At 40.2% G+C, this 25,829-nt stretch overlaps 1 protein-coding gene across 2 annotated transcripts in view; it reads left to right on the top strand.

The window, feature by feature from the left end:
* The window catches only part of otogl (otogelin-like), a 216,746-nt gene that overhangs the window by 55,688 nt on the left and 135,229 nt on the right, over window positions 1-25,829 (top strand). For both annotated transcript variants that reach the window (XM_043709667.1, XM_043709668.1), the window contains exons 20-25: window positions 1,015-1,180; window positions 2,791-2,865; window positions 4,421-4,464; window positions 8,703-8,874; window positions 10,732-10,839; window positions 11,676-11,814. In XM_043709667.1, the coding sequence (XP_043565602.1) occupies window positions 1,015-1,180; window positions 2,791-2,865; window positions 4,421-4,464; window positions 8,703-8,874; window positions 10,732-10,839; window positions 11,676-11,814 (704 nt within the window). The remainder of the gene's footprint in view (window positions 1-1,014; window positions 1,181-2,790; window positions 2,866-4,420; window positions 4,465-8,702; window positions 8,875-10,731; window positions 10,840-11,675; window positions 11,815-25,829) is intronic.

The raw sequence follows: 25,829 nt of genomic DNA on the forward strand, positions 1-25,829 counted from the left end.
TTATAGGACAAGCCAAACAGAGAACAGCCAGGGAATTTCTCGAGGCATGGCACTCATCCACCGAATCAATCAATAAGCACATCAACCTGGACCCAATATACCGACCACTGCAATGGGCAGCTGGAACTGACAACCGGAAGCGGCAGATACAAACCACTATAAGTGCCGGAGGAAACATCACAGAAGCGCTTCACAGGAGGCTCCCAAGCATTGAGGATGTCACCTAGACAGGGGACGAAACGTCGGCCACACGAATTCCCAGCTCGGCTAACAGAACCACAACAATGAGCACCCGAGCTACAAATCTTCTCTCAAACTCAGTAGAATTCTGACATGAATTGAAACTTAGTTGACACATTGAGTACAGATTCTTCCCAGTCCTATGAAAGCGGGCAGCAGGAGACAGGCTTGAGGATGGGCCAGAGAATGAATTTCTTCGAAGTTGCATTGGGCAGTGGGCTGACATATTCCTGCCTCTGGGCAATCTTACGGAGATGGGCCATTACCTGCAGAGACAATCTGCATAATTAAACCCCAAGTGTGAGCTGAACTGTATTGGCTCCTGGTCGAATAATGTCTTGATTAAATAATTCTCATCCTTGTTTTCAAAGCATTAGACACCATTTTTGTAATCTCCTCCATTTGCTCAACTCTCCAAAATAACCATCTGCCTCTAATTTTGATCTCTTATGCATTTCCAATTTTAATGCACTTTGCCTTCAGTTGCCCAGGCCCTAAACTCTGGAATTCCCTTTCTGTACCTCTCCACTTCTCTTCCTTTTTTTCTCCCTCTAAGCCTCTTCAAACCTGTCTCTTCTTTTAGCAATATACCTAATGACTCTTTTTATGATCTGGTGTCATATTTTGTTTTATAATTCTCTGATGAAGCACCTTGGGATGTTTTATTATTATAAAGGCCATATAAAAATGTAAGTTGCTGTTGTCATGTACAGGATAAGTTTATTTTGTCAGTGCTTTTGATAAAATTCAGCTTGACATTATTCTGCTATACAGGTATCATCTGCCCAGCTAATATGTTATACCATATTTGTTCCTCCTCTTGTGGGCGGACTTGCCAGTCACTTTCTGTAAATGAAGTTTGTGGTGATGATTGTGCGGAAGGCTGCAACTGCCCCAATGGAACATTCTATGATGAGATATTGCGTCGCTGTGTCGTGCAGTAAGTTTGTTTTGGTTCTATTTAATCCCAGCTCATCAGGTCTGCTCAGCAATAAACTGAACTATTTTATCACATTTACTTCATCACCTTTTGTCTATTATCTCATTTTTTTCTGGAGACTGCAGTCACATCAAAAACGAAACCTGTCTAAACATTAAGCAAGCTTGTGATGCCAACAGCATGAGTTCAGTTCCTGCACTGGATAAGGTTATTGTGAAGGCTTCTGCTCCTCAGCCTCTGCCCTTGTCTGAGGCATGGTGATCTTCAAATTAAATTACCACCAGCCATCTCTCTCTAATGAGAGAGCAGCCCTAGGGTCTGGTCAGGCTAAAGTGATTTTACCTTTACATACAAACAGTCCTGAAAACATCGTGTCAGTTTACCAACATTTGGGAATCTTCCTGGAGATCAGAAAGATGCTAAATGCCAAACCTTTGCCTTGTCTTTGAGGAAAATATCTTCTTAAATTTTCAGTTTGATCTCTTTGTATGACTCAATCCTTCTGGCTCAATCACAGTCCAGACTCTAGAAAGGTTTTGGGTTGCAAAAGCCCATAATGGAAATCGAAGTAATGTTCCATGCCTGTAATACTGAGCTGGCTTTTATCTTAGTCCACCACATGAAATCCACAGAGTGATCTTCCTGCTGCATATACACCCTCCTCAATCTGCCTGCAATATTTCAGGGATGTGTTGGGTGGGTTTGCTCGTACTTCAGCCTTTTGAGGCCCTAAGGGCCACTTTCATCCAGCTGATGCAAATATTTTATCCATTGCAAGGTGAAGGTCCAGACCATGGTGGGACTTGGCTCAGGCCATAAATAATGGTGGGGCTTGGCACCATCCATGATGGGGACTTGTCTCAGGCCATGGTGGGACTTGGCACTTTCCATAGTGGGACTTGGCACAGACCATGTTGGGAGTTGCCACTTTCCATAGTGGGACTTGGCACAGGCCGCATGGGACTTGGCACAGGCCATGCTGGGGACTTGGCTCAGACCATGGTGGGACTTGGCACTCTTCATGGTGGAACCTGCACAGGCCATGATGGAACTTTGCACTCCACATTGTGGGACCTAGCACTCACCATGTTGGGACTTGGCATTCCCCATGCTGCGATCTGGCACAAACCATGAAACCTGGCACATGCTATGATGTACTGTCTTCCGATGTCAATCTCAACAGAACTGGTAGTATTTATGATGAGAGAAGGAGGGTTACGTTCTGAGTTGGTTATTACTCTTCTATTCCAAAATAAAGGGTGAGAAGGACTTTAAATGTTAATTCTTTTTCACACGCCACAAGGCTGTTGGATTTCTTTCCAGTTAATTCTATTTTACTGCATGAAAACAGCTTCACATGACCCACATTTGTGGATCTGGTATTAATCTTAACCAAAGAATTTATTTTAAGTGTGAAAACATGAGCCATTGTTCCTTCTCCAGAATGACTAATATTCTTGCCTTAAAGAGTAAATTGGAATTTTTCAGAACTTCAGAGGACACAATTTCTTAAAGCCTACTTACTGTTGTCTTGATATTTAGATGATGATGTTGTTATATGGTCAATAAATAATAAAAATAGCTCAGTGTATCCCATATGCCTCTTCTAGATCTCAGTGTTCCTGTCACTTTATGGGAGGAATATTTCAGGCAGGAGAAGTCACGTACAGTAACTCGGGACCATGGTATGATTCTTGTTCTTTGTCTGTTGAAGATTGCCATTCAGGCTCTATTCTGCAACTGGGATGGAGGATTATGAAAATGAGATCATGTTTCTAAACCTCTGCTGAGTCAGGGATAGTGTTTAATTGGATTTCTGAGATTGCTTCGGGTACTTGATATGTTCTTGTATGAAATAGCTTAAATGATTTTCCAAAATATGGTACAACAAATTGATTAAAATATTTTCAGGCTGATATGGGTTTCGTTATTAATATCATGCTGTTATTTCAGAAAATAGACAATTTTATTTATATAGAGCATATGGATTTTGGATTTAAAAATGATATTTTTAAATTTGTGAATGACTCCAGTTTGGGAGCACCGTCAACACTAAGAAGAACTTTAACAAATTGCAGGGAGACAGTAATGGGCAAAGATTTGGCAATTTAAATTCACCATGTAGAAATGTAACCATTATATTTTGGGTAGGAAGAATAATGAGGTTGCTCAGAAGACACACATCTAGATGGAATAAAGGAACAAAGCAGACTCAGAATACAAATGCATGAGTCACTGAAAATTACCCCATATGTTAGCAAGATCATAAAAAAGAAAAACAATCAGAGCATGAGGTTTTATTTCCAGAGGGATTGAATTGATCAGCCAGAAAATGATGTTAAGCACATACCAATTTGGTTAAACAACATGTAGATCACTGCATGCAGTTCTTAATGGGGTGGTATGGTGGCTCGGTAGCTAGTACTGCTGCCTCACAGCACCAGGGACCTAGGTTCAATTCCAGCTTCAGGTGACTGTCTGTATGAGTTTCCTCCTACAGTCCAAGGATGTTCTGGTCAGATGAACTGGACATGCTAAATTGCTCCTGGTGTTAGGTGTGTTAGTCAGAGGTAAAAGTTGGGGAATGGGTCTGCATGGGTTACTCTTTGGATTGCCAGTGTGGATCTTTTGGGCTGAAGGGCCTGTTTCCATACTGTAGGGAACCTAATCTTAATGCTCCATAAGGATATACAGACAATGGGGAAAAGATTTTACAAGGATTTTTCTGGGAATGTGTGGACATAGATATCAGGAAAAGATTGACTGTGTCTCTTTTTTTTCCTGAAAAACGCCTGAAGGTAACCTAATACCAAATTCTGAAATGTTTTGTTTGAGTGGACTCAGAGAAAATATTTCCTGTTGTGATGTCGAATATTACTAGAATCCATCAATATAATCCTCAATAAATCCAATTCACAAGAACATTTATTATCGAGAGAGTGGTGCGATGGAGTGATTAACCATGGAGTGATTAAATTGAATCAGCTAGATATATTTAAGAGGACGCTCATGAGGAAAAAAAGGAATGAAGGGTTCAGATAGATTTCAAGGAGGAAGAATGGGGCGAGATTGAACTGGACCATGAACACTGGCAGGGTGTAACTGGGCTGAATGGCTTATTTCTCTGCCGTATATCCAATGCAACCCTGTGTAGTTTTGTTACAGTTCAGGTTTGCTTTATTAATTCTTAAAACTTTAAACAATGGCAAATAATATTCATCCGGTTAATTTTTTTTTTAGCTTGTGTAGGAATGGGAGGGTGACGTGTACACCTGTGGAGCCAGGTATGTTATGATTTCTCATCATTAACACTATCACATAATTTCATAAAATACAGTTGATTGGAAGGTAAACTGTATTTATAGAGAAGTTTTACCTGCAATTCATCCTAAAATTATTTTGAGCAAAAATAAATGGAATGTTCTGGTTGACTTCTATTTTCAATCCTTATTATTTATTCTCGGAGTGCCTGCTGAGGGAAAACACACTATTATTATAGAATATGTATTATTGGATCATGATTATCATAGTCCAACTTCATTTTTCATTGGAATTCTATTTGATCAAATGCTGCCAACAGTAATACTCAAGCAAATAACCAAACAATTAAAAAAAAAAATTCATGGGATGAGGGCATCACTAGACAGGCAACATTTATTGCCCATCCCTAATTGCCCAGAGGGCAGTTAAGTGTAAACCACGTTGCGGGTCTGGAGTAAATGTAGGCCAGACCAGGTAAGGATGACAGTTTCCTTCCCTGAAGGACATTAGTGAGCCAGATGGGCTTTTCCTGACAATTGGCAATGGATTCCTGATCATCATTAGATTCTTAATTCTAGATTTTTATTGAATTCAAATTCCATCATCTGCTGTTGCAGGACTCAAACCTTGGTCCCCAGAAAATTACTTGGATCTCTGGATTAACAGTCCAGCATTAATACCACCAGGCCATTGCCTCCCCCTCTATCGCCTTTGTAATCATAATATAATTTTGTTTGATATTCTGAGGATGAGGATTAAAATGATCTAGCAAGTAGATATTTCATAAGATCAGTTTCACTGTCCTTTTCTTCATGGGGAACACTTAATTGCTGGGTACAAAGAAGAGTAAAAAAGTGGCAATTATCCTCTGTTTTGGGTCTCAAGCCATCCAATATTGCCTGCTGGATGGGTTGGATGAGGTGATGTCTGAGGGGGAAATGAAGAGAGAGTGCTTGAGTCTGCTCCAGCAAAGGCAACTTAATGTCATAGGACCTTATTGGAGTCTGAGTGGCATGGGCTATGGCAAGATTTGTGGCAGATTCTGATGAGATGTCTGAAGAGGTCAATCTCAATGTTGGGATCACCTTGCTGCATCTTTTATACTTTCGATGAGCAGCATGGTGAGTTTCTCACGAGGCTGTGGCAAATTGCCAGTTAAGTGGGATTGTCGCTTGTTAAACACCTGGTTAATATCCCAACTTGCCACATTCATATTCAGCTTTCTCTCAGTAAACTAACCAAGTAAGCTAGATGTTGAGAAAACTCGACAAGGAAAGCAGTGAGTATCTGGCCGATGTGGCTCATTGGTTGCTCCAAAGGACCTCCAGGTTGGATACCAGACACATACACACACAAACCCTGACCCTCAGACTTTGGCATTAGGTAGGTACCAGCCTTTAAGAACCCTGATGTCATTTTTCCAATGCAGGCTGCGTCTGCATTTCAGTGTTGTGCCTTAGTGTACACCAGCCCCTATCATTGTAATGCTGCAGCAAGAACAATGTGAGCTCATGCACCCAGCTTATGACCTGGACCAGGCTGAATCGCTTGTCTAGATTAAAGTGGTGCTGGAAAAGCCTTCATTCCTGATGAAGGGCTTTTGCCTGAAACGTCAATTTTCCTGCTCCCTAGATGCTGCCTGACCTGCTATGCTTTTCCAGCACCACTCTAATCTAGACTCTGATTTCCAGCATCTGCAGTACCCACTTCTATCCTGCATCTCTGGTCTGTCATGGCTCACACACACTTTGAGCTTACCTGGATGCTCACAGCATCTCTGCCTTGTCTTGCCTTTTTGCACTTGGTCATCTTACTTCTGCCTTGCTATTTAGGACAGACACAAAGGCAGGAAGCTAGTCATGGTTGTCAGTGGGCTTCTGTCAGCTCAAGGAGGACTACCATCGTTCAGAGCATCCCTGCACAGCACGTTAGGGGCAGCCTCTGATACCACGCCAGAGGCTTGGACACAATCAGCCAGTCACTCGGAATGGTCAAAGTCAGGAGGCTGTCCGTATAAGGAATGAAGAGCTGAGTTGCTGCTCTACAGGGGACAGCTTTCCTCCTGGAATGAGAGAGCGCGTGGGAGATGGAAGTGAGCGGCACAGCTGTTAGTTTTGGTGAAGTATCTCAAACAAGTGATTAGGTGATGCAGAAGGCACAGAGGGGTAGTGGTGTTGGGGGTTGGGTGAGAGTGGGTAGGGAAAATGTTACAAGCATTAGTGAGACTGCTAAAGCTTGAACCTTGGTGGGAGGTAGATACTTCAGCAAAAAAGTCATTGAGGGATATGTACTGGACAGACATAGTAGCAATTGACAGTGTAGAGAAAATTGATTGACCTTCTTCCTACAGTGCTGAGCCTTCCTCTAGATGGCTGAGACTGTTTTAACCCAGGTGGCAGCATGGAACAGGGGTGGCTTGCTCTGCTGGTGCTGGGGGAAGAGTTTGTCCAGTCTCTGCACCAACCAATCCAGCAGGACCTTCAGAGCAGGCACCAATTTACCCCTATCTGCCATGCCCAGGGCAAATACATGGAACCATATAGTGCAGCTTGTCCAGGTGGCACAGTGAGATTTTAAAGCCTGTCCACCATGTGGAAGACACAAGTTAGGATTGTGATGAAATACTCCCCACTTGCCTGGATGGGTGCAGCTCCAACAGCACTCAAGAAACTTGACACACTGCAGGATAAAGTAGCCACTTGATTGCCACTAAGCCACACTCCCTCCAACACTGACGCTCAGTGGCAGCAGTGTGTACTATCTACTGCAGAAATTCACCAAAGATCCTCAGACAGCACCTTCCAAACCCACGACCCTTTCCATCTAGGACAGGACAGCAGGTACAGGACAGTAATGTACAACCTGCAAGTTCCCCTCCAAGTCAATCATCATCTGGACTTGGGTTTATATAGTTATCCCTTCACTGTTGCTGGGTCAAAATCCTCCAATTCCCTCCCTAAAGGTATTGTGTGTCAACCTACAACACATGCACTGCAGCATTTCAAGAAGGAAGCTCACCACTACTTTTTCAAGGGCAACTAGAGATGGGTAATAAATGCTGGGAAAGGCGCATGGTGAGATGGGACTGGAATCAGATATGAGTGTTGCCTTGGGGTGGAGTAGGTGGTTAATGAGGTCAATTTGGTAAATTATAGCAAGAAAACTCACCAGGTTTGTGACAGAAATCCATCCAAAACATGGCACAACTCTCTCTTAGCTCAAGAAATTTAGGATTCAGCCTTATATATATATATATATATATATATATATATACACACACACACACCATTATATTTTAAAAATACAAGTAGAGTTAGAGAGTCATAGAGATGTACAGCATGGAAACAGATCCCTCGATCCAACTTGTCCATGCAGACCAGATATCCTAAACAAGTCTAGTCCCATTTGCCAGCACTTGACTCATATCCCTCCAAACCCTTCCTATTCATATACCCTTTCAGATGCCTTTTAAATGTTACAATTGTACCAGCCTCCACCACTAGCAGCTCATTCCATATATGCACCACCCTTTGTGTGAAAATGTTGCTGCTTAGGTCCCTTTTTAATATTTCCCCTCTCACTCTAAATCTATTCCCTTTAGTTATGGACTCCACTACCCCAAGGAAAAGACCTTGTCTATTTACCCTATCTACGCCCCTCATGACTTTATAAACCTCTATAATATTACCCCTCAGCCTCCAACGTTCCAGGGAAATCAACCCTAGCCTATTCAACCTCTCCCTATAGCTCAAATCCTCCAACCCTGGCAACAACCTTGTAAATCTTTTCTGAGCCCTTTCAAGTTTCATAACATCCTTCCGATAGGAGGGAGATCAGAATTGCACACGATATTCCAAAAGTGGCTGAACCAATGTCCTGTACAGCTGTAATATGATCCCTCAAACCCTATACTCAATGGTCTGTCCAATAAAGGAAAGCATATCACATGCCTTCTTTACTATCCTATCTACCTGCGATTCTACTTTCAAGGAACTATGAACCTGCACTCCAAGGTCTCTTTATTCAGCAACACTCCCCAGGATCTTACCATGTCCTGTTCTGATTTATCTTTCCAAAATGCAGCACCTCACATTTACCTAAATTATACTCCATCTGCCACACCTCAGCCCATTAGCCCATCTGATCAAATTCATGCTTAGTCATAATACTTTTACCAATTTGATAAAAACAATTTCAGTTCATAAATGTCCATTTCAATTGTGAACTATATAACAAGAAGCATTGTATTGATTTTATTCAGAACCTGAACCTGTGGAGTGTCCTAACAATAAGAGATATTTCGACTGTACAGATCCTCAGCCTGGCCTGCCTTGGATGGGAGCAGCGTGTGAAGTCACTTGTGAAAACCTTATGATGAATATTACTTGTTCACCCATGACTCCATGTATTTCAGGTTGTGTTTGTCCTCCTGGGTAAGTGTATTGAAATATTTAAGAGCTGATTGACCACCTGGATATATGGTATTGTTTCCACGAAGGATATGTAATCATATCGGTTCTTTAAAGAAATGCAAGTCATACAGAGCTTGAAAATGAGGAGGGTTAGCAACGGTCAGTGCTAACGTGATACATTATGCAAGAACTGGCAGCACCAAATGAAGATCTCCAAAGTGACTATTTTCCTTATGACAGCCATTTACTGAGTGATTGGTTGCTTTATGCAGTCAAACATAACACTTCTAATCCAGGAAAGTTGGAAAAAGTGGGAATTTCACAGGAAACTGATATCCACCATGCCAGCACCTTTCACTAGCATTAGGACCAAAGGGAATGAAGGCACATTAGGTTGAAACATGATTGAACCTGTTCAGTAAAAAGGATCCATGTACCATAATGAGAAGGCACCCCTTTGATTCTCAATCTTTGCCAGTTATACATTAGGAAGATGGAAGCCATCATCTCTGTTTCCTGTCATCAATGTTGTATTTTTGGCATCAATTCAATCTATCTTGCTGACCAATGTCTCAGGCTGACACATCCGATTGGTCATCTCAGCTTCCTATTTAACTTGGAGACAAGTTTTTAATCCCATATTCTTTCTGTCACAATGATTCCTTCTTCCACCATCATTACATTGCCTGTCTCAACTCATTAGTTACACAAACTATGATCCATTGTCATCTCCAGACTTAACTATATCAATGCTCTTCCATCCACCACTCCCTATAAATTTGACCTCCCATATTCTATTATCACACATGCCTGTCCTTGCTAACTTACATTGGCTTCTGGACCCCATGAATCCAATATGAAACTTTCATTCTTATGTTTAAAACAATAATGACCTTGTGGTCTTTACCTCTAACTTCTGTAGCCCTAAAATGTCCTTTCAAATTGTCTGTGCCTCTGACTTAGCCTTTCCTCTCATAGCCTCTTCCACCTGTTTACTTTGTGCAACTGCATTAAGACTTTACTAAAACAACTCCTTTCATCAGAGATTTGGTTCCTCCTCTTATTTTTTCCTTCCTTTGTCTTGGTGACCTTTTCTCAGTGACAGATTCATGAAGCGCTTTGGGGATTATAGCTATGTTAAAATTGTGATATGAATGTAAATTATTGCTTGTCATTACAAATAAATTTGATTTTGATTATAACAAAGGTGAAAATGTATTAGGTTCTTGTAAACCCACAAGGTAACATCAGGCATTAATTTCTTGATAACAAAATAAAAAAAAACAACCAACTATTTATCTCTGGAGATTCAGGAATTTATTTTCACGTTTACCCATTTTTCAGTAGCCATATAGGTTCAGACCACATTAACAAGGCCAATAAAATTACATGGTGAAGGAAGATTATGTGCTATGGCAAGGCAAATATATAGATATCACAAATGATATTAACTTTCCTCTGTAAGTTAATGTAATTAACCTTAACATAGCTTCACAGCAACTGATAATTGCAACTGGTGAAAAGGTCTATGAAAGTAGACTGAAAGTATTTAAGTAATTCCCCAGTATTGTTGTTGCAAATATACACATGACCAAAAGAAATCTGACATAGTTTAAAGCAGTTTCACATTTCAAATGCAATAGCTGTCAACAAAAGGCTCTGTAAATGTATAAGGCTCCCAGACTTATGGGGATGAATTTCCTGAGAGTTTCTGTCATATCATTGCCATGTCTTCAATGAAAGTTCAGTTACATCCATAAAAGGAGTTCTGTAAAGCTATAGAGATGGAAAGACACTGAAGAAACTCACTGCCCAGAATCATAAAGTATGTGCAGAATTTAACAATATCCTTTTCGCTTTCTTTCAATGATGCTATAGGTTCATTAAACATGGTGAAGACTGTTATTTGTCTGAAAATTGTCCATGCAGTTGGAAAGGTCAGGAATATTTACCAGGTGAAGTGGTTTCTACAGAATGTTACACCTGGTATGTCCAAATCAATTTTAAAAATTAAATTGAGCTATTACTGAAAGCTTTATGATTTACATTATGTAATTAATTAAAAATATTTATATTTCATTTTCTCTTGTTAACTATGACAAGTCATAAGTGATAGAGCTGCTTTGATCTTTTTATCACAGTATTACCACGGTATGTTACAAATTCAAAAATTCTGAGCAGGTTTTCTAAGCACCAGCCTGACTGGTCCACAGTTATGCATAGATTTGCAAGCAAATATCAGGCGCTCCCACGACTCTCTCTCCACAACTAGGCAAATACAAAGTACATCGCTATGATTTTTCACTGATTCTACTTCTTGTGGGAGAAATGGTGGTGTAGTGGTTATGGTTTAGTAATACAGAAACTTAGGCTAATGCTTTAGGGATACAAGTTCAAATCATAGTTGCTGATGGTATTTGACTTCAGTTTAACACCTGAGATTGAAAGCTAAAACCATCATTAATTGTTATTCAAAACCCATTTAGTTAACTAATGTCCTTTAGGTACCATCTTTACCTGGTCTGGTGTACATATAACTTCGGACATACAGCAATATGGTTGATTCTGAAGTGGCCTAGGAACAGATGTTGGCTAAGCCTGGGTAGCCCACAACCCATGAGAGAAAGCAATTTGTGCTCCATTTCCCAACACTGTTTTATGTTGTTACTATTTCGCTAGATGATACTGAAATAAAGTCACATTTACTGAAGGTGATCATTCAAAATTTAACAGTTCACTTAGTTTCTTTTTATTAATGGAAAGAAATTTCAGTGTAGCCTAATGCTCTCCTTTTGAAGTTAAATAATTCATTATTTTCTTAGTGTTTGCCTACGAGGAGTTTTTAATTGCACATACCACCCGTGTCCTGCAGTATGCACCATCTACAGTGATCGTCATTATCGTAGTTTTGATGGATTGGAATATGATTATGTCAGTGACTGCCAAGTATACCTCGTGAAGGTAAGCAGTTTTAGATTTACACCTGAATTTGCCATCTGATGCTTGAAGCAGCCACACATTGAATACTTTGTCCAGTTCTCAAATTATTTAAACCCTGGAAATTATGTGATGTTGCAGAGAGGGGACTAAAATATAGGGCATTGATAATTTTGAAACCCCACTTTCCACCTTCTGGCAGTCTTAGTAACTACCTTTAACCACTATTCACTATTTGCTGTTTGTAATTAGCTTGTTTTTGATCCTGCTACATGTCCATGGATTCCATGGGCTGAATTTTTCTTGCCAAAGCTAGGATTGTTTTCAGCAGGGGGCACATTAAATAGATCAGATAGTTAACCTACTATGTTCCCAGCTACACCAAACACATGTCCATTGCATGTTAGGTCGGTCTATTTTGAAATCAGCTGCCCATCTTCCATATTCAGATAAACAATTAAAGGTCAATTAGGCTTGTTAAAAGAACCTATTGACTTCAATCATATGCAGCTCATGCCATGATATCACTGAAGTGGCCAGTTGGATGGAATTGATCATTTTTAAAGACCTACATTGAAAACATGGGACAGTATGGAGGGGAATCTTTATTTAGGGATACCCTGTATGCATTAAAGAGAGACTCCAAATCTCCACTAACTCTCCCTTCTGTATGCTAACCCTTCCCTGGGTCGGCAACTTAACACTTGTTTACTCCGGACACCAATGATTCAATGCACATTCACCACTGGATCATAGAAATAGGCTACAAGAATATCAATACCGAAATATCAACATCTGTAATAAAAATGGTGGATAATTTACATTCTGACACCATCTTCACAATCTTCTATCTCTAAAATACATAAGTCAGTGGTTAAGATACAAATGTTATTCTCTTCATAGACTGATAATTAAACCACCCTATCTGTCATTTATCAGCACTGTATAGGTTGCCATTGCCAAGTTTATTAACAATTTAGTGCCCACATTTCCACCCTGCCTGCCTTCCAGAACCTGGCTTCCCATACCCCAGCATCTCTCCCTGGGGTCTGGGGTGCATCCACGCTAAAAGCCAGGGATTTAACTTTCTGGGGCAGCGATGAAAATTCCTTGTTCTTCATGCAATCTCCACTGTGCCCACTCCTGAGCTCTGGTGTTGCCAGGACTGATAGATCTACCAATCATGCAGATTGGTTGTCATCTCCAAAGTTAGGACTTGTTCCCACTAATTGGCATAAGACCCAGTGCCCACTAATTATTTTGGCCTGGCATGTTTTGGCAGGGGTAGGGGGCATGGGGTTATTCTGGTCGTGTCAACTTCCAACAGAGTTTCCATCCAGGGAACATGAGCTGCCTGCACCCCCTTACCCTCCATACATCTTCAATGTTGTCAGAGTATTATGCAGTAGCTTACTGAAAACTTTTATTTTGGTTTTTAATTAAGGGGTAGCAAGCCATTCAAGTTTGTTTGTTGCGATTATTTTAGATTTTGAATAGAGTATGTATTTTCTCTCCGGTTGGCTGCTGGTTTTCTATTTATTGGGTGCGGTATGCTCCTTAAGTAAAATCCTATGGAATGCCTTCTGTAAATTTGATGATTGCTTGCAACATCCTGTCTATACATTTGTGGACTAGAGAGCTGAGTCAAGTCACTTGGATAATGCAAGCACTTTTATATGGATCTGTAGTCCCTGATACCTGTAACCCTGGCTTTCTGCAATCAGCAGTTCAATGCACTTCTTATGTAGTTCAACTTCCTAGGGATCTCTACTTTGTTCCTCTTAATCTGATTTTGCAGAAAATACAATCTAAACAATTATGAGAACCTCTGTACCTGCTGAAAGAAAAGCAAGAGGAGAAAATGGTTTTCTAATTGCAGAATCAAATGACTCTTTGTGAACTTTGTATGAACTAGCACTGATAACACATTCCCTATTACTGTATATGTCTACTCAAGATTTGTATGTGATGCACAGTGTGTGAGGATTTGATGTCACCGATCTCAGCCCAGATTTTCAAACTGCGCTGTCAAGATTTATATTTGCGGGTCAAATGAATCTGTATGGAAGATCTCATCTTCCAAATCTAACTGGCAGACATATATGAGAAGAGTATGATTAGTGACTGAAATAGATATTTGAAGAATAAAGATACGTAGAAGTATTTAGATGTGAGGTGATCTTTTTTTGACTCATTTTTGGAGGAAAATTTAGCTTTACAGCTTTCATTTAAGTATCTTGAGAAAGCCCTACCAAAGGAAAATGGAGAATTCCTTATGAAAAAATTAGTAAATATTTTTTGTATGTTAATATATTTCAATAATTTTCATAAATTGTATTAATGTGTTTCCAGTTCCGTGGCTTAGTTATTAATGGTATATTTGCCACATTGCATTGTTTTAGTTCATTTTCACATTGTCAAACTCTGTACTTAATGTAACCTACAGATTTTGACTATTAAACATTGTAACCTGAAGTCTTCCATTGTAACCGAGCATTTTATTCATGCCAGCTTCCAGTTCTGAGCCCATTAGATCATGTTAAAAACTAAAACTGAATGCTTTATTTAGAATCTTGTAAGCGATCAAATTTTCTTTTTCTAATGAGATATAAATGCAAATTTGGGTTTCAAGGATAAAAGTTCAATGCCTGAGTTGCATTTATGCCAAAAAAGTAACAAAATGAAGCGAAAGAGTGTAATTAATAAGGCACAAGTAAGCGCTCTCGAATTCCATAATTTATTGGATTACTTTACTGGATCTGTGCTGTGCATGAATATTGCATTATTCTAAAATCTTCTGCCTTAATTCCCACCAAATGCAATTGTCTTTGTTCCATACTTCATTGTTACAGATGGAGAGAGATGCTGGGAGAACTTTTTCCCTTTCTCTTCACTTTTCAGTTGTCTGCACAAGATGTATTTAGAGGAAGTGTTATAAACAGTGTTGAGAATTTCACTAATAAATACAAAGTAGACTTTCTGATAAATTTAAATCAGAAGAAAAGGGAATGTTTATTCCCACAAAGCACTGAAAATTAAACTCAATGGAACGCATTCATTTCCCCCACATCCATAGACATCCAAAAAGTCAAGATGGTTTTGGTAGATAATGCACATCTTTGGGTTATTTGCAGAAATACAAGAAATAATCACATGTTGAATGACAGTTCTTTAAGGTGTACACATTACAGGCTCATAGTAATTTTCTCCCATGGCTCCTTGGATGAATGCTATGAGGGGAAGTAATGGCACAGTGATCATGTCACTAGATTAGTAATCCAGAAACCTAAGCTAATGTTTTGGAAATTCCAACAAAGCAGCTGGTGAAATTTTAATTCCAGAAAACATTTGGAATAAAAAGCTAGCCTCCTATGTAACCAATGTCGAATGTTGTAAAAACCCATTTGAAACAATACTGTCCTTTGGAGAAGGGAGTCTGGCATCCTCACTTCATCTGGTCTACTTGTAACTCCTGACTGGCAACAATTGGTTTCTGGGCATTAAGAGATGGGCAATAAATGTTGACTTAGCCAGCCACAACCAAATTCCATAACCAAATTAAAAAAAAGAAATTTGTGAAGTCTAGATTTTTAGACATGTTTACGGTTGAACTTCTATAGATACAAATATTTGTAGGTAACAACAAATTAGTCCCCCTCACATTGCCTTCGTTGGCTGGTTGCTAGGTGCTTCTGGCTGGAGGAATGGTCCCTCTTATACTATTGTTTGCAGACTGACTGGTCTCCCCCTGGTTCATTGGCGGGGTGGGGTGTAATAGAATTCGTAGTCAGTTTTGGCCATGTGATCAATACATCTCTTGTCCACCCAGAATAATTGAAATATGGGAGCCATTTCTACATAATGCAGAATGGATGATATCCATTCACAATGACATGTGATTTGATTTGTTCCTTTAAAGCTTTTCTTGATAAGTTTTGAGCTCAGAGATAGTAAATATATGTGTAAAATATAGGTATATAAGTATATAGTTTTTAAGTTCTCAGAATCCCAAAAAATAGCTCAAAAAATAGGAGATGTAAATTCTACAAATAATTTTTGTCTTGCTAAGTTGATTCAAATGTGAGCATCCCACGCATGATCAATTAATGTTGAACCTTTCAGAAATTTGAGATAATCTGCACAGAAATTAACCCAGCCATCTTAACAGCCTTTTTAATGACTATTTTTAATAGGAAAGGCAGTTCCAGAAAGTTCTATCCTGAATTTTGCATACTTAATGTTATGACTATAACATGCCTTTACTCATCATGACATCATATCATGGATGAAAACACTTTATATAAAAGTTTGTGCGAAGATTTGTAGCTCGGGTGCTCGTTGTTGTGGTTCTGTTCGCCGAGCTGGAAGTTTTTGTTGCAAACGTTTCGTCCCCTGGCTAGGCGACATCATCAGTGCTTGGGAGCCTCCTGCGAAGCGCTTCTTTGATGTTTCCTCCGGTGTTTATAGTGGTCTGTCCCTCTGCCATAACGGCACACAAACCAACAGCCACGCTCAGACAACAACTCACCAAAACAAAGGACCCAATACCCAACATGAGCAAGACGAATGTAGTGTACAAAATACCATACAAGGTCTGCACAAAACACTATATAGGACAAACAGGAAGACAGCTAACAATCCGCATACATGAACATCAACTAGCCACGAAACGACACGACCAGCTATCCTTAGTAGCCACACACGCAGACAACAAGCAACATGAATTCGACTGGGACAACACTACTATCATAGGGCAAGCCAGACAGAGAACAGCCAGGGAATTCCTCGAGGCATGGCATTCATCCACAAACTCCATCAACAAACTCATCGACCTGGACCCAATATACCAACCACTACAGCGGACAGCTGAAACTGACAACCGGAAGCGGCAGGGACAGACCACTATAAACACCGGAGGAAACATCAAAGAAGCGCTTCGCAGGAGGCTCCCAAGCACTGATGATTTCGCCTAGCCAGGAGACGAAACGTTTGCAACAAAAACTTCCAGCTCGGCGAACAGAACCACAACAACTTTATATAAAAGGATGTAGTTATTCGACGGGAACAAGGAGGGCACATTGCACTATGGCAGTGAAAGTGATGAAGTTACTGAACAAATGTATTATTAAATCATGATGAACAGGAGAGTTCTGAGAGAAGAACTTGATCAACTCAACAGGGGAGGTGTGCACAAGAACAACTGTATTGAAGGTGTATATACTCATATTATTGTACAGGCAAATTAGTTACAAATAAAGATGTACAATGCAGACTAAACAAATAACATTTAAATGGAGCAGCAAACAATCCAAAGCAAAATGAATAAAGGAAAACCATTTAGCAGCTGGTAGAAGGAAAATGAAGATAATCTATGAGAAAAAAAATTACAAATGGCCAAAAATTAAAGAGCAAGAGGGTACCAACGTTTAAAGACAAATGAAACAATAACAATTTTTTCCAAAATCATGAGGATTGTCACATCATGTGATAGTATGGCTGATGACAGACACTTGACTCATTGTCTACTGGTGTGCCATACTGAAATATATTTTTGGACGCTTTGTCAGTGGTGGCTAAGGGGATAGGGCAAGGAGGGCAGGACACAAGTCTACCTTAGTTGGAACAGAAATCAAACCCACACTGTTGATGTTATTGAACCACATATTAGCTACTTAGTTGACTGAGTTAACAAGTTCCCAGCAAGAGGATTATTAAAGCAGAATACTAATATATATTCTTTAGGCTCACACGATAATAATGGATGGGGAGGACTATTTGGCTTATTAGATTCTCCACCGAGAAATGTCTTGAGATTTGACCATAATGGAATCCAATTCTTTACTTAAATCCATTCTGGGGTTTCTCCATTGTCATTGCAAGGAATTCCATTTGAAGTGTTGATTATTCTGTATGTGGAGAAAAGTTCATTAAAGCCCAGTCAGGATCTATCTGGTTCAGAGACAGTGGTGGTGGTGACTCACAGGCAGACATATGGCAAACCCAACTGGAAATTTGAGTCCAGATTTGTAACACCAATGTCTCATGTGTTGTGCATCACAGGCTGGACTTTTCCAAAGCCCAGGCTGCCCTGCTGCTGGGTCTGAAATTGTGTTTGGATTCTGCATGTACAAAAGGCACAGTACTGGGTGGTATTTTAACAGCAGAGGCCAATTGTGGAGCCACCACCAGGACTGCCAGTCAATTGGGTGGCCAGCAGCCTCAATCTTTCCACTGATAGTGTGACCGCTAATAGTAGATATGGTACAGGAATTTCAATAGAGTCATAGAGATGTACAGCATGGAAACAGACCCTTCGATCCAACCCGTCCATGCTGACCAGATATACTACCCAATCTAGTCCCATCTGCTAGCACCTGGCCCATATCCCTCTAAACCCTTCCTATTCAAATACCCATCCAAATGCCTCTGAAATATTGCAATTGTACCAGCCTCCACTACTTCCTCTGGCAGCTTATTCCATACCCATACCACCCTCTGTGTGAAAAAGTTGCCCCTTTGGTCTCTTTTATATCCTTCCCCTCTCACCCTAAACCTATGCCCTCTAGTTCTGGACTCCCCGACCCCAGGGAAAAGACTTTGCCTAAGTGAAATATTCTGAATTTCTAACTAAAGGGAATGTGTAATCATTTTTCCTACATTTATTGCCCAAGAGAGGCAACTTAGTCATAAAGATGTACGGCATGGAAACAGACCCTTCGGTCCAACTCGTCCATGCCGACCAGATATCCCAATCTAACCTAGTTCCATTTGCTAGCACTTGGCCCAAATCCCTCTGAACCCTCCCTATTCATATACCCAACCAGATGCCTTTTAAATGTTGCAATTGTACCAGTCTCCACCATTCCCTCTGGCAGCTCATTCCATACACGCACCACCATCTGCATGGAAACGTTGCCCCTTAGGTCTCATTTATATCTCTTCCCTCTCACCCTCTACGTCTGGACTACCCCACCCCAGGGAAAATACTTTGTCTATTTACCCTATCCATGCTGCTCATGATTGTATAAACATGATGCTCCAGGTAAAATAGCCCCAGCCTATTCAGCCTCTCCCTATAGCTCAAATCCTCCTACCCTGGCAACATCCTTGTAAATCTTTTCTGAAACTTTTCAAGTTTCACACATCCTTCTGATAGGAAGGAGACCAGAACTGCATGCAATATTCCAAAAGTGGCCTCACCAATGTCCTGTACAGCCGCAACATGACTTCCCAACTCCTGTACTCCGTACTCTTGACCAATAAAGGAAAGCATACCAAACGCCTTCTTCACTATCCTATCTACCATGACTCCACTTTCAAGGAGCTATGAACCTGCACTCCAAGGTCTCTTTGTTGGATGTATTAAGGACATGAAAAACACAATATAGATGTAAGTTCTTTCTTTCAAAGAAGTCCCATATAAAATGCTTTTTAATCAGCAAATTTAATCTGATGAATTAATTTGAAATGCTTTTTTGAAGTTTATTCAGTTTTCATTACTCAGCTCCATTAAAATGCTATCCCTGCTGAAAAGAAAGTCAATGTTGAGTGAAGAAGCTGTGGTTCCTTCATGTAAAGAACCGAGATCTAAAGATGTTGCAGAATTGCTCATAGTTGTTGGTGTAATTGTATATAGGCTCAATGCAGGTGTACAGGGCTGTGTAACCATTGGGTTACTTACTCCAAGCTAGCTCATATTTGTTCAGTCACTTAAGCCACTTTTAATCATCTTTGGTTACTTCACCAGGAGGGGAAATGAGTGCAACAGGCCAGAGGTTTGCATTATATTGTATCACAGCTGATCTGTTCAAGAAAACTGCAGTTTCTCACATTTCCACAGGTTTTCCTGATACTATGAACATAATACAAACTTCTAGTCTTGTTTTAAAGCACAAAGGAGAATGTATTAGAAGTAATATGTGTATTAGTTTACTTCACTACAGAATAAATTAGCCATGAAACTTTAATAAAACTAAGCTCTTCTTCTGTCATTTACCATGATTTAGCAGAAATAGATTGGAATTAAAGTTGAAATTTATCTTTCAACGCTGCAGCAAATTAAATTTCATCATGATATGAAATCTGTCATTGGGATTGTTGTTAATTTCTCAGTCAGCAGTTCAAAGTAATTGCTTTTGCCAGTTGCTTTAAAAAGAAAATTGGCCAATGGCCTAAGAATGCATGATAAGGTCACTGAGTTCCCAAAAGTGGAATTTCAAATTTCCTAATGGATCAGACAATGCAGCAAATAACCATTAGTTTTGTTATAGTTTCACATTTTGTTTTTAATTTTTGAAATAAATCACTATTTGCAAGAAAATTGATGAAAACTTTGGGGTTAAAGACACTATGGCCCATTGAGTAGTTTTTTGTAGATTGTTTGCTCAATGATGAAAGCTAGTGGAACCCTATTTCATTCACCACTATTCGTTGAAAGAGATCTTTGTTTGTGAGTCTTGCATGTAATGTGGTCACATTAAGTGGTCTGTAAACCTAACCTTATTGAACTGCTTCATTGAGTTTGAAATTTTCCAAATTACAAAATTACCTACCCAAGCAAGGAATGCAACACTTTATATATCTACTTAAAAATAAACACAATTATACAGTAAACTCCCCAAATATTGCAAATACAGTATTGTGCAGAGAAGATTATTTCATACTTTAAAACATTGCTTCAAACTAATAACCTGCCCATGTTAACCTTGGCTTCAGCAGAAGCATGCTGGTGACAAGAGCAAGGGAATGGAAGAAACAATGGTATATTTTGAATTTGATCAAATCAATTCATAGTTGATATTGGTGAAGAGCTGCATGAGTGCTGTGAGCAAGGATCTGATGGAAGTATCAATAAAAAGCTAGGTTTACACCAGTATAAGGCATAGAACATTTTACACACAGATCCCCTTTAGGTCTGAGCACGTTTCTCTGATTGAAAGAGTGGACAAATGGTTGCTCCTAAACATTTGCCAAGTTTGCCACGGCAAAATCTCCCTCTGAGCTTCTCTCTCTTGATCAATTTATTAGCTTTCACTTTGCATCTTCCTTTATTCTGCAGCCAAATTTGAGAACCTCAAGCAGAGTTCTTGTCATTTTTCTTTTAAATTAATCAAAGTTTTATGAATGTTAGTCCATTGTGATTTCATGTCAAAACCTGAAGCCAAGTATCTATTTAGGTTTTTAAATCTAACGTATAATTTAGGACTTTATATCAATTTCAAAATTATGATTGCAAAAGTACTTGAATTTTTAAGTTTTTGCTAAGTTTCATGTGAGATATTTAATACATGGCAGGCTTGCTAAATTGAAGTAAATTTTGTATTCACTTATTTATAATAAACAGCAACTGTACGAAATCATCATGATACATACCAAAACGGTTTTGTACAACATTGGTTAGGCCACTTTTGGAATACTGCATGCAATTCTGGTCTTCCTGCTATAGGAAGGATGTTGTGAAACTTGAAAGGATTCAGAAAAGATTTACAAGAATCTTGCCGGGTTGGAGGTTTTGAGCTTTAGGGAGAGGCTGAATAAACGAGGGCTATTTTCCCTGGAGTGGTGGAGGCTGAGGGGTGACTTTTTATAGAGGTTTATAAAATCATGAGGGGCATGGATAGGATAAATAGACAAGGTCTTTTCTGTAGATTGGGGAGTCCAAAAGTAGGGGACTTGGGTTTAAAGTGAGATGGAAAAGATTGAAAAGGCACCTAAGGGGCAACTTTTCATGCAGAGGGTGGCGTGTGTATGGAATGAGCTGCCAGACGGAGTGGTGGTTGTTGGTACAATTACAACATTAAAAAGGCATCTAAATGGATTTATGAATAGGAAGGATTTAGAGGGATATGGCCCAAATGCTGGCAAATCAGAATTGATTTATTTAGGATATCTGGTTGGCATAAATGAGTTGGACTGAAGGGTCTGTTTCCGTGCTGTACATCTCTATGACTCTAAATGTACCTTGTGTTGTGATGAAATCTGTGGTTTCAAAGCTTTTATTTTTTGAATGATTTATTGTCACTAATATTTAACAAATAAATGCAGTGAAAAGTGTAAGGTGTCGCCATACTCCGGTGCCATCTTGAGTTACAGGAGATACTACAACACAACCAGAACGCAATCAAAAACAGAGCTCTTCCTCATCTCCTGTGCACTGCTCGACATCGGTAGAGGGGAGGCTCCACAGTGGGCTCTAGGCCCACCAACACCCCACACCCCAGGAGAACCACTCCAGGGCCGCCATCACCGTTACTGCATTCCAGGACCATCACACCAGGCCTACCAAGTCACTGCCGAAGCAATGGCCATCCCTGTCAACACACCAGAAAAACTGATTTTTACCTACCCTATTGCTGCAGCTGAAGCTAAACATCCCGAATCTGGCACTGATCGCAAAGGCCATCCTGCTGTTGCTGCTATCTTAAAAGCTGGTGCCGTCACCATCTCAGGTCCAGCACTTGTGGGCCAACCAACATTGAAGTCACCATTCTCCAGTGCCATCTCTGGCTGCTGGTTCACTCTCCCTCCCACTGGGCTCACTCTCCCCCAGATCGGGCTTACTCTCCCCCCTACCGGGCTTACTCTCCCCCCTACCAGGCTCGCTCTCCCCCACACCGGGCTCGCTCTCCCCCACACCGGGCTCGCTCTCCCCCACACCGGGATTAACAAGGATGTTGGTGGGATTGGAATGTTTGAGGTGTGGGGGAAGGCTGAATAGGCTGGGGCTGTTTCCCCTAGAGCATTGGAGGCTGAATGGTGACCTTATAGAGATTTATAAAATCATAAGGAGAATGTATAGAGTGAATAACCAGGTGGAGGAGTTCAAATCTAGAGGCATAGATTTCAGGTGAGAGAGGAAAAATTTAAAAAGCAATCACTTCATGCAGAAGATGGTGTGTGTATGGAATGAGCTACCAAAAGAGATGGTGGAGGTGAATACAATTACAACATTTAAGAGGCATCTGGGTGCATACATGAATAGGAAAGGTTTAGAGGAATATGAGAAATGGGATTATGGGCGGCACAGTGGCACAGTGGTTAGCACTGCTGCCTCACAGCGCCAGAGACCCGGGTTCAATTCCCGCCTCAGGCGACTGACTGTGTGGAGTTTGCACGTTCTCCCTGTGTCTGCGTGGGTTTTCTCCGGGTGCTCCGGTTTCTTCCCACAGTCCAAAAATGTGCAGGTCAGGTGAATTGGCCATGCTAAATTGCCCGTAGTGTTAGGTAAGGGGTAAATGTAGGGATATGGGTGGGTTGCGCTTCGGCGGGTCGGTGTGGACTTGTTGGGCCGAAGGGCCTGTTTCCACACTGTAATGTAATCTAATCTAATCTAATCAGTTTAGGATATCTGGTCAGCATGGAAGGATTGGACTGAAGGGTCTGTTTCCATGCTGTATAACTCCATGACTCAATGACTCTACATTATCCTTGTACTCTGTATCGCAACATATTAGTGAGTAAATAGTGAAATATTAGGCAGATATTTCTTTTCTAAACATTATTTTGAAACCACTGTTATCAAACGGTATGCAGTGTTACTTATAGAAGTAACCTGTCGGTGAGCTTTCTGTAAAAGAAATCAAGGCTAGCAAAAACTGATTGTGGTTCATTGGAGAGAATAAATAGCATGTGGAACCAGTTCAAGTGTGCCAGAGATTTCATCTATCACCACAATAGTTAATTGATTGAAATGAACAGTGTTTAATACTGGAAGGAGATGATTCTTTTGCAATAAGTACCCAAGAACACATGCCAGTGGTTCACCTTTTCTTTAGCCTGGAATTCTTCAAGTGGTTTATTTAAAACAAAAAATTGTCAAGTTTTTTTTTAGAGCTGTGACCGCTTTTAAAAAGTTAATGAATTTTGTTCCAGTATTTATACTGTGTACACAAAGCAAAAAAGAAATAGAGAAGAACTGGGCTGAGATAGGACTCTAATGACTGAGATTGGCATCATCTTGTTAGCCTGAACAGAATTCAGAATCAGACCCCTGAGGTGAAGGGAGATGTGCCACAGAACTGTTTTCCTAGGTGTTTTGACTCATTTGCCCACTGGTTCTCTAGATCAATTGTAGCAATTGAGAAACATGTCATTCTTTGATTCCAAAATCAATATTTTTTTAAAATTGCATTCAAGCTGAGCGGTCTTCAATATGTTTATGCTGCCATTGTTTTACTGTTATTAGTAATTTGGTGTAGAAACTAGTCTTATCAGGGAAGGTCATAGTGAATTGTAGCTTTAGGGATGTTTCATACCATTGTTTCAAATTTAGGATTACAATGACCAATTAATTTGTAGTCTGTATTTTTGCACTTTATTTTGTGACGCATTAAATTGTTTAGAATTTCTACACAAGGATATTTTCATTAATATTGCACCCCAAACTTAAGCCAATGGTGATAAATTTCATATTCTAAATACAGACTCATGGACACCAACAATGATTATTATTCTGTCCTGAATTATTATGTATATATGCACATAAATGGCATATTTCTCTCAATTTAATTTACATCTGGTATTAATGAAGAATTAATAGAGGTTCCTCCATGGATGCACATCATCAGTCAAAGCTTCATCCAGTATTATGCCTGGTTTGCCAATGCCAATTTTTGCTTGCTTGCTTCTCTAATTTGCCATCATTTCTGGGAGCAGCAATGGGATTTAATCCCAAATGGGCACCTGCCTGGCTGCAGTCAGGGTTCCTGAGGTTTACAGAATGAGGATTATGCCTGCAAAAGTTATGGAGGACAGAGTGGAGTCTTTCCAGATGGGTCGCACTTGATGTGAACAGGGCTCACCATTCAGGATGATGTGCACAAACATCCCCATTCCCCGCCAAGAAGGCAGCCTTCCAGGGTATACCCAGTGGCTTTGTCATGTGACACAAGGTGGTGATACACTAAGTGTTTTCAGGATAGTAAGCATTAAAATCTACCCCATTTACTCCTTCTTTAATTATGGAAGTTTTAAGTTTCAGTTTATTTACTATCATCCATGCACAAGTTTTCAAAATGTTAATGTAGTCTGTATCAAAAGTGGTAGCATAATGGTGATGTTATGGGACAACCTCCAAGGCCTGGACAAACGATCTGGAGAAATGAGTTCCAAACTAAAATGGCAGCTGGGGAATTTAAATTCAATCAATTAAATAAATGTGGAATAAAATGTTAGTATACGTGGCAGCTGTGAAATTACCAGATTGTGGACAGATATACCAGGCTCACTAATGTTGTTTAAGGAAAGAAATCTGCTATCTTTGCCCAATATGACATGTCTGTGACCCCAGAACCAAAGCAATGTGATTGATTCTTAACTGCCCTATAAAAATGCAATTATGATTGAACCATAAATACTGGCCTCGCCAGTGGCATCCACATTCCATAAATAAATAAAAATGTTCATTTAAAAAAACAGAAGGTATTTGATGGAGGTGACGGAGCCGACTGGCTGGAAAACTGGTGAGAGGTTGGAATCTCTTCTGTTAGGCAATCCATCACTTAACTGGAGAGCAGTGACTTTCCCTGAGAACCAGAACCCAGCGGCAGAGACTCTCCCAGCCAGTCAGAGTTCAGCAGCTGTACTATCAGCAGCGCCACTGTAGAGGGGAAGGTTTCTGTCAGTATTGCATCTGCCCGTGGCCCAAAGTCACTATAGATCCAGGAGGCCATGGGAAAGGACAGGCTGGTGGCTCTAAGCAGCTGGATGAGGATCCCCCTTACAGCCTTCAAGAAATTTTGCGCACAGCTCACACACCCTGTATGGTAAATAGGAGAAAGTGAGGATTGCAGATGTTAGAGTATCTGAGTTGAGAAGTTTGGTGCTGGAAAAGCACAGCAGGTCAGACAACATCCCAGGGGCAGGAGAGTAGATGTTTCAGGCATAAGCCCTTCATCAAAGTGGCAGCAGATTGAGGGCCAAGAGTAGGCCCACTTAAGAACCTCAAATAGTGGCAGGGTATTAAGGCAATTTACTGGCTTCCTGCCATAGACTTTAGGTGGAGATGGGGTACCACGTACCATGCTTCTCCCTGATTACAT

Source organism: Chiloscyllium plagiosum, chromosome 19 (genome assembly GCF_004010195.1).
Source record: "Chiloscyllium plagiosum isolate BGI_BamShark_2017 chromosome 19, ASM401019v2, whole genome shotgun sequence".
NCBI classification, from domain to species: domain Eukaryota; kingdom Metazoa; phylum Chordata; class Chondrichthyes; order Orectolobiformes; family Hemiscylliidae; genus Chiloscyllium; species Chiloscyllium plagiosum.